The 18341-nt window shown below is 41.0% G+C and overlaps 1 protein-coding gene across 4 annotated transcripts in view; it reads right to left on the reverse strand.

The window, feature by feature from the left end:
• Positions 1 to 8284: 8284 nt before the first annotated feature.
• Positions 8285 to 18341, reverse strand: part of PRPS2 (phosphoribosyl pyrophosphate synthetase 2) — a 30616-nt gene continuing 20559 nt past the window's right edge. For 2 of the 4 annotated variants that reach the window (XM_061407867.1, XM_061407866.1), the window contains exon 7: positions 15174 to 17735. In XM_061407867.1, coding sequence (XP_061263851.1) covers positions 17643 to 17735 — 93 coding nt within the window. In that variant the 3' untranslated portion in view covers positions 15174 to 17642. Of the gene's footprint in view, positions 9635 to 11093; positions 11205 to 15173; positions 17736 to 18341 lie in introns of those variants that run through there. The other 2 variants (XM_061407864.1, XM_061407865.1) reach the window with 2 other exon arrangements.

Raw genomic sequence — 18341 nt, forward strand, 5'->3', positions numbered from 1 at the left:
ACTCAACAGCAACAACACCAGAGTCTGAAAGAAAACGTCAAAAAATTTAGCTACAAAAAATACATCTGCTTACTAATCTATAAAGTGAGGGATGAGGCCATGTGATCAGTAAGGGCATGCGTTCATGTTTTATAGTCTAACATCTTGAGAGATTATGATACAATTCTGTGTTCTTGTATTGTTATTCATCTTTGATTCTGTCTGCTAGGTCACCAATGATATTGCAGACCCCTTGAGTCAAGAATGTGTTGTCCCCCGCATCTCATCCATAATTGGTATTTACAAATCATTTTCATGATGATAAAATGAAAGTGATCATGAAAACCCGCATAATTCAATCTCTTACGTCAATTTTGAGAAGAGTTAGTGTGGCCCCCATGAGCTACCCGCATTTGGGTGACATCGTGGGCCCAGGCTGCCGCAGGTTAGTTGGCTCAAGAGAAACGGTTGGATGACGAGGATGTGCTGTGCATGCTAAGTCACTCCACTCGTGTCTGATTCTTTGTGGATAAAGAGGATAGAGTGCTTCTATTTATCTTGCAAGAACAGGCCTCTCGTTGGCTGGGACACCTCTTACTTGGTTTTCTAAGTCTCAACACATTTGTTTTTTCCTTTTGGATGCTCAGTCGTGTCTGACTCTTTGTGACCCTATGGACTGTAGCCCACCAGGCTCCTCTGTCCATGGGATTTCCCAGGCAAGAATACTGGAGTGGGCTGCCATTTCCTCCTCCAAGGGATCTTCCCTACCCAAGGACTGAACCCACTTCTCTTGCGTCTCCTACATTGGCAGGTGGATTCTTTACCACTGCATCATCTGGGAAGCCCCTTTTACATCTGAAAGAAAAAAATCTACTTTTTCCTTTCAGATGAAAATAAAAGAAGACGGAAATGCCCTTGGTGGGTAGTTAAGGTTTAGGGTAAAGTGAAAGTTGTTCAGTTGTGTCCAACTCTTTGTGACCCATGGACTATACAGTCCATGGAATTCTCCAGGCCAGAATACTGGAGTGGGTAGCCTTTCCCTTCTCCAGGGGATCTTCCCAACCCAGGGATCAATCCCAGGTCTCCCACATTGCAGGCAGATTCTTTACCAGCTGAGCCACAAAAGGTTGGTAAATGTAGCAAACTGCAACATGTGGTATTAAAAGAGGGTTTGTTGTTTGTCTGAAGTTCAACTTTAATTGGGTGTCCTGTATCTTACTTGGCAGTCCAAGCTGTGTGTCATACTTTCATCTAGAGAATTAAACACTGATGATTAAGTTTCTGAAATGAAAAGGCAGGCCAGACTTCTGCAGGATCCAGAGTGCTCAGTGAACAGGTATACAGCTGGGGACAGAAACCCAAGGTTTGAGCCCCAGCGCTGCCATTTGATGGACGTAGACATCAAAGAGGTTGGGTGGAAACTTAACAACATACATACTTTCCTAAAGCTGATGAGAACCTAAATAAATCCGTAAATCAATTGCTCTAGTCCACCTAAGGCTGTGGTCCTAGCGTGGAGAAGTAGAACGTCTTAACATTTCTTTATTTGGGTGAGGATGGGAGTGACAGACCCCAGTGCTTCCCCAATTTCTGTTGCCTGTTTCCACTCTTGCATACTTAAAGTCAGGGCTCGCTTGAGCAAAAAGAGAAAGAACTTTAACGACAAGTGTCATAGTATTTTTATAACAAGGCTAAAATTTTAACCCTTTCAGTTAGATACAGCCATGAATGTCTTTCAAATAAAAAACTTTATTAGGAATTTGCAGATACCATGAATGTGCTCTTTATAGAGGACACATGGAAACAGAACACAGCCTCCATAGTTCCTTCGTATACAGTATATTTTTAGCACTGTAAAGTCCCAGTGTCATAATTAAACTTGTCTTTTGTTTCATCCCCCCTCCTCCTTTAAACTGAAATGTGAGGCAGTTCTCTGCTTAGTCCTCTAAGTTTCATTTTATCTTGAAATGAAAGTGTTCTGAAAAAGTCCTTGACAGGATATGCAAATTCATACAACAAAAACCTTCTTTCATGTTGAGGACTGGCCCCATATAAATATTAGTTTACCAGATGAGTCCAAAGGGTCAGCTGCTTTGAAAGAAGGCCCTGATGCAAAAACTGGAGGGCAAGACTTAGAAAGAGAAAGGCTATTTATGGAGGTAGTGGTCGCTAAGCAGTTCTGCCTGCTGCCTTGGAAAATCAGAAGCAGTTTTGCCAGGTGGGCATCACAGATAATCCCTGTCACCATCTGGTTTGCGTAGATTCATAAGTGGATTCATTAGTAGTGAGGTATAGTGGCAAGAACACTTGCTTGGGATTCGAGAGACATAGCTTTGTAGTAAATATGTGACCTCACACCTATACATTTCTTCATGTTTGAGTCAGAAGCACCATCACTCGAAAAGTCTAAGAATAAAACACCTGAGAGACAGCTATTGTTAAAACCTGGTTTGCCCACAAGGAAGCTGACTCCAAGAAATCATATATCTAATATGCAAAACCAGTTGTAATTCATGTTTTCTTGACTCCATTGCCCATGTTCTTTCTGAAAGTCATCGAAACAGTGAAGACCTCAGCAATTTAACCAGATAAGAACACAAAGTATGATTTTTGAGTTTATTTTCCATACGTGATGTAACTATTCATATAAGTGGTCATCTTTCGATGATCTATTGCTGTGTAACACATCAGCTGAAAACAGCAACCACTGTATTTGTTTACCCTTCTGTCGTTTGGCTGGGGCTCTGCTGGGCTGTTCTTCTGTTTGTCTCAATTGAGGTCTCTCACGTGGATGCAGTCAGATGGCTTTGTTCACAAGTTTGGTGCCCCAGTGGGGACAGTTGGGAGGCTGTGACCTTTTGCTCTTTTACTTTCTATGTGGCTAGCTTGGGCTTCTTCTCATGGTGATTGGGTCCTGTTGCTGTTGTTCAGTTGCTAAGTCGTGTCCAACTTTTTATGATCCCATGGACTGCAGCACGCCAGGCTTCCCTCCACCATCTTCCAGAGTTTGCTCAAGTTCATGTCCATTGAGTCAGTAATGCTATCTAACCATCTCATCCTCTGCCACCCTCTTCTCCTTTTCCCTTCAATCTTTCCTAGCATCAGGGTCTTTTTCAATAAGTCAGCTTTTCCCATCAGGTGGCTAAAGTATTAGGTCCTAAGAATAAGCATTTCAATATACATAAGCCCTAATACGCAAGCAGTAAGCCTTGTTTGCATCATCCTTCCTAATATTTTATTTACAGTAAGTCCCCTAGATACAATCCTTCAAGTTGTGAACTTTCAAAAACGCAAAACATGGAGCTTACTAATGAAGACTTGATGGGATTGGATGCCTAGACATCCAAGGACGAAGACAGACTAGAGGAAGGAGTAACTGAAGAACCAAAGAGGTTCACAACTAGGGGAGTTTCTTTACTTGAAGAGGCACTGTTAGTTTTTGAGGCACAGGAGCCAAATGTAGAACAGTACACAAAGGCTGTAGCAGCTGTTCAGAACGCAGTCCAGTGCTACTGTGTCATCTATGACTAGAGAAAAGGAGTTACTTCCCTCATAGCTGTCGGTAAAGAATCTGCCTGCAATGTAGGAGACCCTGGTTCGATTCCTGGGTCTGGAAGATTCCCTGGAGAAGGAAATGGCTACCCACTCCAGTCTTCTTGCCTGGAGAATCCCACGGACAGAGGAGCCTGGCAGTCTATAGTCCACGGGGTCTCAAGAGCCAGACATGACTTAGCAACTAAACACCACCACCACCACCCAGAAATCACTGGATCAGTTTTTTCAAGAGGGTAGATAGAACTGAATCCAGCAGAGTCAGAACCTGTGCCATCAACATCAAGCGTAAGTGACATTGCAGCTCTACCATCTCCCACCTCCTCTTCCTCCCCCAGTCAGTACTTCTTCTTGCCTGTTCACTTGATGCCAGCTCCTGTATGCCAGCTGTTGTACTGTACTACTGTACTTTTCAAGGTACTATACTTTAAGATTAAAAATGTTTTATTGTGTTTCTGTTTTTATAACAGTACAGTACTATATAGCCAATTGTGTTAGTTGGGTATCTAAGCAAGTGGGTATCTAAGCAAACTTTGTAGGACTTAGGAAAAAATTTGACTTATTACTACAAATGCACAAAGTATATTATAATTTAGAACAGGAATTGGTTTGATGGAGCAATTCTATTCATAGGAATTATAACAAGGATAAAATATTTTTAAATTCTCCAAAATGTACAAGCTAGCTTGTACTGATTTGTGGCATTAATGGTGGTACTTTGTTCTTTTATATACTCTCCAGTGCTCTTTATATTTTCTAAATGTATAAATGCTGATAAACTCACATGTTAGGAAGAGCCAGCCAAACCTGAGAGTTTCTTTGTGGCCGTGACATTAAACCATACACACTGGAAAGGGATCAGTACAAAGTGACTGATGTCTGGCACCCAAAGATTCGGATTTCATTACTCCTGGGTGAGGCTTAGGTTACCCAGAGTTTTCCAAGCTGCCCGATTCATTTCCAATTGACAGACAAGGTTGAGACCAACAGGCATAGTAATTCTCTTGATTGACCTCTGTTTAAAATATGATTGGTTGACTTGCATTCTCCCTTCTATTAAAAAAAATGTTGACTCATCTCCAGGACCTATTTAACATTTCAAGTCAGTCGGCTACTAGTATGTATGCCCTTCTGTGTCCACCAGTTGAGTTGATTTCCAAGATTCAGTTGTACTGGTTTCTAAATCTTTTTATGCCAGTTACATGTTTTTAAATAAATATGAGTATAAGCAGAGACAGAGTTAAATGTTTTTGACCGGCAGCCAAAGCAAGCTGCTTAGAAAAGAAAACCACAATGGTTCATTTTTTCTTCTCTTCTTAAAAACTTATTTTCATGATGGTTCATTTTCTGTGTCAGGTTGGCCAGGCTTCAGTGATCCATTGTTTGGTCAAACATTAGTCTGCATCTTGCTGTGAAGGTACTTTGTAGGTGCAATTAAGTTTTACAATCAGTTGATTTGAAGTAAGAGATTACCCCAGATAATGTGAATGGGCTTCAGAACAAAAATCGAACTTTTCCAGAGGAGAAGGAATTTTGCATTAAGACTGTCACAGAGAAATCCTGCCTGAGTTTCCAGCCTGCCACCTGCCCGGAAAATTTCAGATTCGCAAGCCCCCACAATCATCTGACCCAACACTTTACAGCAAATTCATATCTGTATCTTTATCTTATTGGTTCAGTCTCCAAAGAATCCTGACTAAAAGCTGTCAGGTGAGATGTGGGTGAGATAAATGAAAAGGGGAAAGTATCTGAAAAGATTCTGTACTCAGACTGTTGTACACATGTATTTAAGTTCTCACTCCAGTTAAAATTTTAAAAAATAAAGGTATTCCAGGCAGTTTGTGGAAGACAGGTAATCACGGACCTGTACTCAAGGGGTCTTGGCTGTACTGTGAAAGCTTGGAGGTAGTGCTGTACTTGCCAGCTAACAAGTTCATCTGCCACAGGTTCCTGGATGCTGAGGGAATATAAGAGACTCGAGGTCAGGCACAAGGACTTTAGCACTCATAGCACAGCAGGCACTGATTCCCTTTATCCCACCAATGCCACAGATTGGCCCCAGGTGGATGCTATACATGAAGTGGGTTTGCAACACAGCTGAGGGACACTGAGTATAGAGAACCCTAACATTCATGATGGGCTGCAAGCAAACCTAGCTGAACTTTGCCCAGGGGGAAATGCTGTCTTTATTAGACCAGACAGCAAACAAACCTGCCATCTGCCTCAGAAAAGGAGGCTATGTCTGTCTTCCAAAACTAGCCACTATCTTCTGCTTGCTATACAAACATCCTTGACAAGATGATCCAGAGGCAATGCTCTCAATGCCTCTGCTAATGAGATGTAGAGAACTGCAAGAGACCTCTGGAGAACTGTATCCCCAAATAAGTCCATTTATATAATTGAAGTTAAAAAACAATATTTAAGTCATATATAGATCCTTTTTTAAAATATAAATTTATTTATTTTAATTGGAGGCTAATTACTTTACAATATTGTATTGGTTTTGCCATACATTGACATGAATCCTTTTTTAATAAGAGTCCTTGGGGACGGAGGAGGGAGGAGGGTTCAGGATGGGGAACACATGTATACTGGTGGCAGATTCATTTTGATACATGGCAAAACCAATACAATATTGTAAAGTTAAAAATAAAATAAAATTAAAAAAACATAAGAGTCCTTGCCTTGGGTGTGGAGAAAAGGGAACCCTCCTCCACTGTTGGTGGGAATGTAAATTGCAGCCACTATGGAGAATAGTAGGGAGGTTCCTTTAAAAGCAAGAGTTGCCGTATGATCCTGCAATCCCACTCCTGGGCATATATCCAGACAAAACTATAATTTGAAAAGATGTATGCACCCCAGTGTTCACTGCAGCAGTATTTACAATCACAAAGACATGGAAGCAGCCTAAAAGTCCATCAACAGCTGAATGGATAAAGAAGATGTGGTGCATATATACAATGGAATACTACTCAGCAATAAAAAAGAATGAAATAGTGCTATTTACAGCAACATGGATGGACCTAGATTATCATACTAAGTGAAGTCAGTCAGACAGACAAAGAGAACTATCACATGATATCACTTATATGTGGAATCTAAAAAAATGATGCAAATGAACTTATAAAACAGAAAGAGACTCACAGACATAGAAAACAAACTTATGGTTACCAAAGGGGAATGGTGGGGGAGGGATAAATTAAGAGTTTGGGGCTAACAGATATACACTACTTTATCTACTGTAGAGGACAGGAACTATATTCAATATCATTATAATAAGCTATAATAGAATAGAATCTGAAAATATATGTATATACACACACATCTATAAAACTGAACCACTTTGCCCTATACCAGAAACTAACACAACACACTGCAAAACAACTACATTTCAATAAAAAAATAAATAATCCTTGAGTTAATTGACTTTTGGTTGTTGTTGTTTAACTGACCAACAGTATTGAAAAAAAATAGTATTAAATAAAACTGCTTCTATTATTTTTCTCTTGGTTCCAGCTTCCTTTCTAAAGATACTCTTGTAAAAGAGATTCCCGTATTAATAAAACCATTGGAAATTCCTTAGACATTAAGAAGTGTGTGTTGAACCCATTATTACAAATGATTAAGTACTGCTAATTTTTAACATTTTTTGGTAATAACTATTTTTTCAAATGGAATCTTATACTTTGTGTTTCTAGAAAATAAGCATTGCTGTTTTCCATCCATAAAACCAAAGTATTAACAATAATTCAAATATTCCAAGCTACTAAGTACCTGACAATTATAGTTTGGAGGTAAGTGGAAACAAGTATCAAAAACTTCTAATCTAGGTACATGTGAATCTTCAGATAAATTGAAAGCTTCTATTCTTTCCAAATATCCATAAGTAGGCATAAATGTCCAGAGTAGGCATAACTTTTCAGCTGAATATATGAATTACGATTAAGTATAACTAAATTGATTGTAACTTACTAGAGTCTTCTTTAAGAAGGAAAGGATCTTCTACGCAATGCATGAACTCAGTCATCAGGGATGATTCAAGCTTGGCTGCATAGTGGAATCTGGAGGTCTTTAATAATCCTAATATGTGGATGCTTCATGGGTCAGTTAAGTCAGACTCTCCAGGGGCAAGGCCCAGGCATCAATTTCTTTCTTTCTTTCTTTCTTTTTTTTTTTTTTTAACTGAGGTGTAACTGACATACAGAATTATCAGTTTTGGCTATACAATCTGATGATTCAATACTTGTATATGTTGTCAAATGATCACCACTGTAAGTGTAGTCAACATCCATCACCACACAGAGCTACACATTTTTAAAATTAATTTCATTTTAAACAATATTTATTTTTTTCTTTACTTTCAACAAGGGAAAATAATTTTTGTGAGTACATTGTTGAATTTATTGCCAGCATCATCTATATTTGTATAATTGCCCACATTTCCTTCATCTGCTTTTATGTACAGAACAATAGTATCACCCAGCAGGACTATTTTCTTTTATTTTTAATTTTATTTTATTTAACTTTACAATATTGTATTGGTTTTGCCATATATCAACATGAATCTGCCACAGGTATACACGTGTTCCCCATCCTGAACCCTCCTCCCTCCTCCCTCCCGGTACCATCCCTCTGGGTCATCCCAATGCACCAGCCCCAAGCATCCAGTATCGTGCACTGAACCTGGACTGGAGACTCATTTCATATATGATATTATACATATTTCAATGCCATTCTCCCAAATCATCCCACCCTCTCCCTTTCCCACAGAGTCCAAAAGACTGTTCTATACATCAGTGTCTCTTTTGCTGTCTCGTATACAAGGTTATTGTTACCATCTTTCTAAATTCCATATATATGCGTTAGTATACTGTATTGGTGTTTTAAGCTCCTTGGGGGCCCCATATGCAACCAAGTTGCCAACTACTAAACTACAGGACTTAGCCTTGCGATATAGCTCTCAAACTTTATTGTATGGAACCCCATGCCTGCCACACCTGTTTCTGATCCAATAGGTCTGGGGAGGGACCCAAGAATCTGCATTTCTCCTAAGCTCCCTAGCAATACAGATGTCACTAGTCCAGGGCCACACTTTGAGACCCACTCCCTACAGAATTATGGTTATGTTAAAAACATCTGTGCCCCAGGGTGGTTATTTCAAATCTCCCCACATTAGCATGACTCTGAGAAAGGACCAGGCAAATGCCATGTGTGCAACGGAGACTTTTTTTTTTTGGAAGGAAAGTGAACAACCAAATCTGCAGAAGCAAGCATCCCAGGCTGATGAAAGTACCACACCCTATTTTGAGCTTTTCTTTTTTTACTGCCCTGAGACTTAATGATAAACTCCTTTAAGGACCATCAAAGACCCAATAGTAAGCAGTGGCCCAATACTTGGAAATCTCCACCCCTTCCCCAAAACAGCAGGAATAATCCTCCCACTCATCACCCAGCCCACATATTTCCAGCAACTGACACACACTCGCTTTCTGAAATGGCCCATACTCTGTCTGTGGAGTGTGTTTCTTTCCAAATAAATCAATGCACTTCTTACCTGTCAGTTTGTGAAGGGAATGTTGGAGGAAACACCTGGATGAGAGGAAAGGCCTCCAGTGGAAGAGCACAAGGCCCATTGACCAACTACAGCATTTCTTCTAAGGAACAGGGTGGCCTTAACTGAGCCAGTCACTTCATCCTTGGGCCTTAGTTTCTTCATCTGAAAAATGAGTCTAGAATGTTTTATCTAACTCCGAAATCTTATCAATTCCATGACATTTGACAAGAGAGGTGATGGGCTCTAGGACATGACCACGGAAGACTCTGGCCACCTGTCACATAAGAGTTCAGTCATTGAAGGCCCAGGACTCCCATCACCTGGGCAGTGCAGAGGGATCTCTGCTCTCTGGATGTAACTGAAGTCAGACTAAAATCCAGCCACCTCTTTAAAGCTTACCTTAACCAGTTTCTTGACTCAAAAAACACACCTTGTGATCCATGCTAAAGCTGAAACCATTCTGAGAGGAAGTGGAGGGAGCAAGAAAGCACTTCGTGATTTATTAAAATCTCACCATATTTCATGGCCGACGTAGGGATCACTGAAGTCCTGTGTCAAAAGGATAATGCAATTATTTTGGTGTAAATTTCACATCGTAGCAAGTACTGGTGTTAATATATTTAAAGTGCCTTATGGGGACTTCCCTGGTGGTCCAGTGGTGAAGACTTAACCTTGCCATGCAGGGGGTGTGTATTCAATCTCTGGTTGGGGAGCTAGGATCCATATGCCTTGTGGCCAAAAACCAAAACCGAAGCAATATTATAACAAATTCATAAAGACATTTCAAAAGTGTGACTTATGACTACCATTGTCTTATCCACTTTGTTTTAAAATGCTTTTCTACTTGAGACTGAACCAGCAGAAGGATGGAGCTCCTCTGGAATTCTGACCTTAATGTCAGGACAGAGGATTAACAAAGAAGGTCCTGGTTAAAATAAATCTATGGTTCTCAGTAAGGACCAATTTTGCCCCCAGGGAATACATGGCAATATCTGGTGACATTTTTTGGGTTGTCAAAAATGTGTGTCTTGGCCCCAAAGGAAGGAGGCAGGCTGCCACCGGCTTCTAGACAGTAGAAGCCGAGGGATGCTGCTGAACATCCCATGACGGGAAGGACAGCACTGCAACAAGGAATTATTTAGTCCAAAATGACAATAGCACTGAGGTTGAGAAACCCTTAAATAAACAGCACAGGGAATTCTACTCAATACTCTGTAATGGACTATATGAGAAAGAGTGGGTATATGTGTGTGTATATGTGTGTGTGTGTGTGTGCATATATATATAGGTATATATATGTGCATGCTCAGCTGCTCAGTCGTGTCCAACTCTGTAATTTCATGCCCTATAGCCCACCAGGCTCTTCTCATGGGATTTACCAGGCAAGAATACTGGAGTGGGTTGCTATTTCCTGCTACAGGGGATCTTCCCAACCCAAGGATCGAACTCACCTCTCCTACATTGGCAGGCGGATTCTTCACCACTGAGCCACCAGAGAAGCACATATATGTGTGTGTGTGTGTATATATATATATGTACATGTATGTATATATGTACAGCTGATTCACTTTGCTGTACACCTGAAACTAACATACTGTAAATCAACCATACTCCAGTAAAAATAATTTTAAATTAATAAATATGTGCAATTCCCCCGCCCCCCCTCAAAAAAAGAAAAGAAATAGATTTTCTGGAGGCAAAAGGAAATGGCCAGAGGGATGAAGAGGGGCAGGAGCAGAGGGACTCTGTCCCTGAGGGGAGGTGTCTGACCCCAGAGAAAGGCTGTGCTCCTTTGTACATCTGGCTTCCTTCCCCGACCCCATCTTGAAATGCTTCCATCAGGGACATTGATTGAAGGTAAAATTGGTTCTGAGGAAAATACGTACTAAACATAAGAAGCTAATAAACACAGGGAAAAAATGATTAGCAGCAGGAGGACACCAGAAATGGCTATGAAAACAACAGAGTATGTTAAAGCAGGTATTTAACCTGGTAGAGACGTAGTCACGCACCTTTGAAACAAGCTTGCCTTTGTTCTATTTACATGTAATGCTGGGTATGAGCGTCTTGGTAGGCTCAACATAAACAATTCTGATCGCAGATTTGTTTTTTTACAATGCTGAAAGAAAAATACACCAACAATATTAAAAACAAACACAAAAACACCCCACAGCACTGCCCTTGCTCCAAATGAAGGATTGTGTCTACCAGGGTGTGGCGATCATCCTTCTGTGTTGCCCACATCACATGCCTATGTATGAAACAATCCATGATGTGTTCCATTTATCTGGTACTTTCATCAGAAGCCCATCCTAACACAGTGATCTAGCAATTGCTCCACCAAGAATGAATGGGTGAGTAAGTGTGAGACCCCCTTCTTCACTTTGCCGGTGGAAGAAACCATCAAGGCAGGCCAGAAGACTCCAGATACAAATCTTCCATTTGACATCTGTCTGAAACAAAGTGTTCCTAAGAGTCAAAATACAGAGAAGACATACTTCTATTGGATTATAGTTCCTATAATTTGTACAAATATAACACCTCCAGTGACAAAGGTTGAGACTCCGTTTATGGCTGCACCAACGCAAATCAGTAAGGAATTACTGACTGAAAACACCAGCCTTCTTGTGCTAACTGGTTGTCCCCCATGTGCTCTTTTATTCACAGGACATTGTCCATGAGTTGTGTCTTCATGGACACACTGCTCTTTGTAGGCTATGAAAACCATCAGTGGGGAAATGAGTGCACAGTTACTGCAGAGTGGGGTCTGTCCCTTTCAGTACTTTAGGAGGCTGCTCCACAGACCTGGTCCTAAAAACAGGATATTCTGAGGCTTCAAGAAATTTGGGACCCTTCCTTGGTTCCTTGGATGAGTTTCAGTGGCACTTTCTGAGTTCTTTTTTGTTTAGTGTGGACCATTTTTTTTTTTTTTACAGTGTTTATTGAATTTGTTACAATATTGCTTCTGTTGTTGATGTTGTTTTTTTCGCCACAAGGCACGTGGGATCTTAACTCCCCAAGCAGGGATCAGACCCACACCCCCTGCATTGGAAGGTGAAGTCTTGACCACTGGATCACCAGGAAGTTCCCATAAGTTCATTATATAGCAAATGTACGTGAAAATGTGCCCCCAAAGGATCACTCTGATGATCTGACACAAATTCAATGTTGCTGCTAAGTCACTTCAGTCGTGTCTGACTCTGTGTGACCCCATAGATGGCAGCCCACCAGGCTCCCCGTCCCTGGGATTCTCCAGGCAAGAACACTGGAGTGGGTTGCCATTTCCTTCTCAAATGCAGGAAAGTGAAAAGTGAAAGTGAAGTTGCTCAGTCATGTCCGACTCTTAGCGACCCCATGGACTACAGCCCACTAGGCTCCTCCGTTCATGGGATTTTCCAGGCAAGAGTACTGGAGTGGGGTGCCATTGCCTTCTCTGAAATTCAGTGTAAGGCCTCACAATTTTTCTGTAATTCATGGTCAGTCTTGGTGTTGAGGCAGGAAGATACTACATTGAATACTCCCTTCAAAGCAGAGGAGGGCGATGTCCGTCAGTGAACATTTGGGATTCTCTGCCTTCTACCTGGACTGTTCCCTGGGGTCTCTAAAGGTCACTTACAGCTTTAAAGGCAGCTCTGCCAAAGGACTGGCAGTCAAGTCAGATCTTGAATATTTTTCCTAAGAGTACCCCTTTTTCCCTCTTTTACCTCTGACTAAAGCCTTCAGCTTCTACAGGTAATTGACAATGGATTTTTAAAAAAACTGTGATGCCACAGGTCACTGGCACATTATTAGGCTTGTCATATAGCCTCCTTTTTGTTGCAACTGGCACAAAGCCAGTTCAGAGCCACGAGCATGGGATCCTTTAGCCAAGGTGATGCTGGGAATCCAGAACCATCCACGTTAGAAGAAAGAGAATTCGAGTGACCAACCTGGCATGCCCAGGACTGCAGGATTTCCTGGGATGTAGGACTTCCAGAGCTAACACTAAGCAAGTCCCCTGCAAGCCCAAACATGATATTCACCTGATGGGGAAGGAACCATCTTTGCCACATTAGAACCACAGCCTTCAATTAGTAGAAATAGTCCAGCTAAACCTAGCATGAAGTCACAGCCTATTAAAACTGCTGGGACTTGACCAATCATCTACCTCCTCATTTTCACAAAGATACCAGGCTCAGAGTGGTTGTTGACCTTTTCCCCGGGTCACACAGCTTGCTGGTATATCAGGAACCAGATCCTGGAACGCAACACTCCCAATTTAGGGCACTTCCCACTGCATCACATTTTTTGCTTTGCTCTTATCACTCTTGTAGAATGAGTTCATCTGAATTTTCTTCAGGACTTGGCTTTTAAAACAGTGAAAATTGCTGTTTATATTGGGCAACACTTTTTTTTCATGTTGGGATAGTGAATGGCATCAGGAGGCTATAACTGGCCTCAACTGGCCATTCACATTACTACATGGCATCCATTCCTGTCATTTTACAGCCCAGTTAAAAATCTTCAGCACGCAACCACTAGTCATCACGAGATGCCACCCTTGGTGGAGATGGTCACATGTCAGGACGATGTACCCCTGGGTGACCGGCTGGTTTGTGACTAGCTCACAGGCACACAGATTAGCATCTACAAAGTGCATGAAAATCTTGCTTCTTCATACCTTAGATTCTTTCAGGGGGAAGACATAAGATGCCTGTTCTAAAAAGTTGAGGTTAATGTAGAAAACAATCAGTTTTAAGTACTTTACAGGTATCATCTTATTTAATCCTCAGCACTTCCTCTGAGTTACCATTATCCTATTTCAAATACAAGGGAACTGAGGCATAAAGGGGTAATTAGCCAGCCCTGAAAGGTTCTGTTGTTGCCGTTGTTTTAACTCTAGTAAGCGGTGGAGGGTTCTGAGCCTCACGCTCTTTCAGAAGAGAAAACAAGAGCTCAGGAGAGCAAACCAATCCAGAACGTGGACTCTGGAATGCAAGGGGAAAGGTGGAGGGCTGTGTTCCTGGGGTGCAGGAGATAAACCAATATGGTGACGATCTGCAGTGAAAAGGAGCAACTCTGTCGACTTCTGCATGCAGCACACACAAAGGATAACGTAGTGTTTCGGCCCGACCTCCATCTTCATTGGCTATCCTCACTTAACCATAGTAAGTACCAAACACCTTATGCTGTCCTGCATCAGTCCATGCTGGAGTACAGCCACTGGTTCTGGAGAATCCCACCATGATGTACCATTGCTAACAGTCCCTTCACAAAGTTCCTTCTCAGCTCCCCAGCCTCACTCGATCCTCTGAACCCCTTAGTATTGCATCTTCCCCTTTGACTTTTAGCCCGTCCACCCAGGAACTCAGCCAGTGGGTTGGATAGGACCTACCACATGAAATCAAACACTTCTGAAGAAGTGTGACAGCATTAATGAAGTGAAACTGGCAAGTTGAAGTGATTTTGATATTTCCATCTCTCAATTTTCTTCCTCCCTTCTAGTACATTCTATCCTGTTCTGTCTTAAACTGTGATCTTCTGCAGCAGGCTTAGTTTTAGTTCTTTATATTTAACTGGGAATGTATTTCACTGGCACCATTTAAGACAGAATGGTGCCACTCTCAGCATTAGCCACACATTAAAGCTGAACTTTCCTGGCAGAACCGTAATTAGAAATTTGTCCCCACAAGAGTAACTTAAAGCATCACAGAACAGGTAGTTGTTTTATGGGAGAACAAAACTCTTCCTGGTGCTTCTGAAATCAAAGCATGTGAAAAACTTTTAAGGGGCCAACATTTAGGTTTGATCAATTCCAACTATGAACACAACTACTCTGATATGAAAACACACAGTGCAGTCTTCAGTTTTATAGGAGACATCTAGAATTCTTAAGTGGCCCAGATACTATGCTTTGGGGCAAGGAAACTGCTCACCAGTTCTTCAGAAACACCTTCAAAATGGAGAAGAGCTGACTTCAATGAATTCTGCTTTTTCTATAATTTTATATGCTGGGCTCTAGCCATGTTGTAGCAAACACTTCAAGGTACCCCATAAAAAAAAAGTCACTCCATCAAAACATATTACTCCATAATGATTATACAAGGTATGAAAGAAAGGAGGAGCATGATTTTATTGAAATCTTTTAGTACAGTGTTGGAAGATCTTCGAATCCTATATTCTAAAGCAATACAAGCACTGCAAATGATGTAGTTCCTGAATCTAGTTGAAATCATCTCTACCACAGGAAAGTTATCATACAAATCTCTTGAAGTTGTTGGATGTAATTTAAGTTGAAAATGGAGCAACTTTGGTATATTCGTATTTCTCTGGATCCCCTTTTTGGCTAGATGTACACCAAGTCGATTGCCATTCAGCAGAGTTGGATAGAACCAGTATGTTTGATGGTTTCATTGAAATGTTTCCGCACGAGCAGCAAGGGATTGCATGAGCTCAAATGAAGCAGCTCTCAAGGCCATCTTCATCATCTTTCTTTGAACTGGACCATCAAATGCCACTGCGTAGGGCTAAGTCTAGTCTAGTTAGTTGACAGATGTACCAGAAGTACTTTAAAATACAAAATGAAGCTAAATAACCGTGGAAACAATCAGCTCTTAATTCAGAGAATGACAATATCACTTTCTTAATATCTTTATCTGAATATCATTTTTGAAAATGAATTTTAAAATTATATGTCAGCTCTATAACACATTTAGATCTATGTGTTAGACTAAATCTTCAATGAAATCACTGCTTTAAATCAACAGGTTTTAGTAACTGTTAATGTGTCTATGCTGGGATGCCAAGATGTCTAGCTGCGTGCATTCATAACTACATTTTCACTCTACAGAAATTGAAGAAATACAGATTATCACTCATTTGTCAAAAAGAATAATTACATACATCTCAATGGACTCTTCATATATCTCAAATCAACTCTGTCTAGATAGAGTCCATGTATTGCATAGGTGACTTTAGCCATTTTAAGGTACAGCAAAATGCTAGTTTCTGCAATGATTAAAACAATCCTTTAAAACTTTGATTTAACCTCTGCTGTGATGAAGTTTGAAATCTTAAAGATTGCTATTCAGGTTTGTTAATAATTTAAAGAGACCTCATTTTTCCACCCACTGAATTTAGATCCGAGACTTTGCTCTGAGTTTTGAGATCCAGCAGGAGGAGGAGACTTCTCTTTCTTTTTCCTGGGCTTTGTCTATGGAGGCACGTTTTCTTTTTTGTGGGTGGAAGCGCTCAGCTGGTTGTCCACCAACGTGCCCTTAGTACAATTCAGAGTTGCTGCTTGCTGCCTGCCACCGAGGAGGGGGCACCTCACTCAGGAGCCATCAAAGGTCACCTGTGAATAAAGCTCTCTTCCCTCCACCATCACTCCTTGGGCCACCACTGAACATTCACTTCATGGAGCAACTAATGCTTACCTATTTGTCCTTTATTTGGTAGGCCCTTCTCACCTATGTAACAGCTTTAGCTAAAATAATCTATTGCCTAGAAGGTCTGCTACTTGTGATTACAAAAGACCAAAAACCACGAGGTCACCACTAAGGAGATAACGTTTAAACGTGTATTTGGAGGCACCCACCAAAAATGTACCCTTTTATCATGTCAAAAGCAAAATATAGATGGGACTAGTAAAGCTAAGAGGACTTAGGGAAGAAGTCCTTGTTGCAGTGGAGAGCCATAACATAAAAATCTTGAGGAAAAAGGCAGAGTAAAAGCTAGAGCTAAAAACAGGACGTTAAAAAAAACAAGATGGCAGGACATGAGGTGCATCTGGATGGACAGAGCTTGAACGTGACCCCAAACCTGGAGATTATCTTAAAAGAGTTTCTCAATCAGATCTATTGCTGAACAAACTTTTGGAATTTTAGAACAGTGTATTTCATGAAAAGTGACAGTCATGCTTTTCAGAAGTGGTAATAAAAAAATACACTGCTTCTGAGGTGTCTATTGTTTACCAAAAATAAACATGCCAGTGGCCATCTTCAGCTATTGATGCATTTCATCCTAATTAAGCATAATGACCAAAATGGTTTCCTGGAAACCTGACCACTAAAAACAAATATTCAAAATTCAGGGTATTATTAATTCTCTAAGGTTCACTCAAAAGTGAAAGACTAATTCTCTACAGGGTTTCACCCAAATGTCCATAGACATTATCATTTTATATTTACAAAAAGGCTTTAATCTGAAGTGACCTTTGGTAGCCCCGAAATTCTTAAACTATGAACTTCCACAATGAAATTATAAACTTGAAAGTTGTGGCCTCAAAGTACTGACAGAACAAAGGGCGGGGGGAAAAGTCACTTATCAGAACAAGTCAAGGTAACAAAAACATTTCTCCTTTAAGACTGTTCACTTAAAAGATCAAATAACCACTGCCCTCCTCACTAAAGTGAAAATAAATGGTTGAGATCTTTAAGAGGGGGAAAACAGTGGCCTTGGAGTATACATAGACCTGATGCTTTCGCATTAACATAACTGCTCAGTCCCAAAGCTAAAAAAATCAGACAAATGCACACAAGTTAGAAGCCAGACCAGGCTTGCTCCACACCTCACATCTTTACAGTGGGACGTGACTGAACAGGTAAGACACAGATTCACCGTTGTGGGTCCTTCGGATCGCCTCAGCCAAGATCATCGAAATGTCAATAACCTAAACACCAGTGAAAAGACAGAAAAGGGGAGAGGAAAGTGGGACATCTCAGTGATGTTTAATTAGAAACATAGAAGCCAGAAAGCCTAGAAAAGCTTTCTCCAGCACATAAGATACGCTACTTGTAAACCCCCAGCCCACATCCACTTCTTCTGAGAGGACAGTTTGTGCCTGTCTTCAGAGTACAATCCTGGGTGAGGGATCCTGGAAGTAAGATTTTTCAGTGTAGATACTTCAAAGGCTGTTCAGGGCTGCTGGTAACCAGAGACATCCTTTTCTTTGGGTGTTTGTTGTTTTTAAATTATTTTTAATCAATCATTGCGTAGAAGATTTTTGTCTCTCGGTTTCTGAAAACACAGATACCACAGCATCTAACGATACAGCTGTAATCACCTAACTCCAAGGTCAGCATTAGAACAGCCATACACAATGGAGAAGGCAATGGCACCCGACTCCAGTACTCTTGCCTGGAAAATCCCATGGACGGAGGAGCCTGGTAGGCTGCAGTCCGTGGGGTTGCTAAGAGTCGGACATGACTGAGTGACTTCACTTTCACTTTTCACTTTCATGCATTAGAGAAGGAAATGGCAACCCACTCCAGTGTTC

This window comes from Bos javanicus, chromosome X (genome assembly GCF_032452875.1).
Source record: "Bos javanicus breed banteng chromosome X, ARS-OSU_banteng_1.0, whole genome shotgun sequence".
Lineage (NCBI taxonomy): Eukaryota > Metazoa > Chordata > Mammalia > Artiodactyla > Bovidae > Bos > Bos javanicus.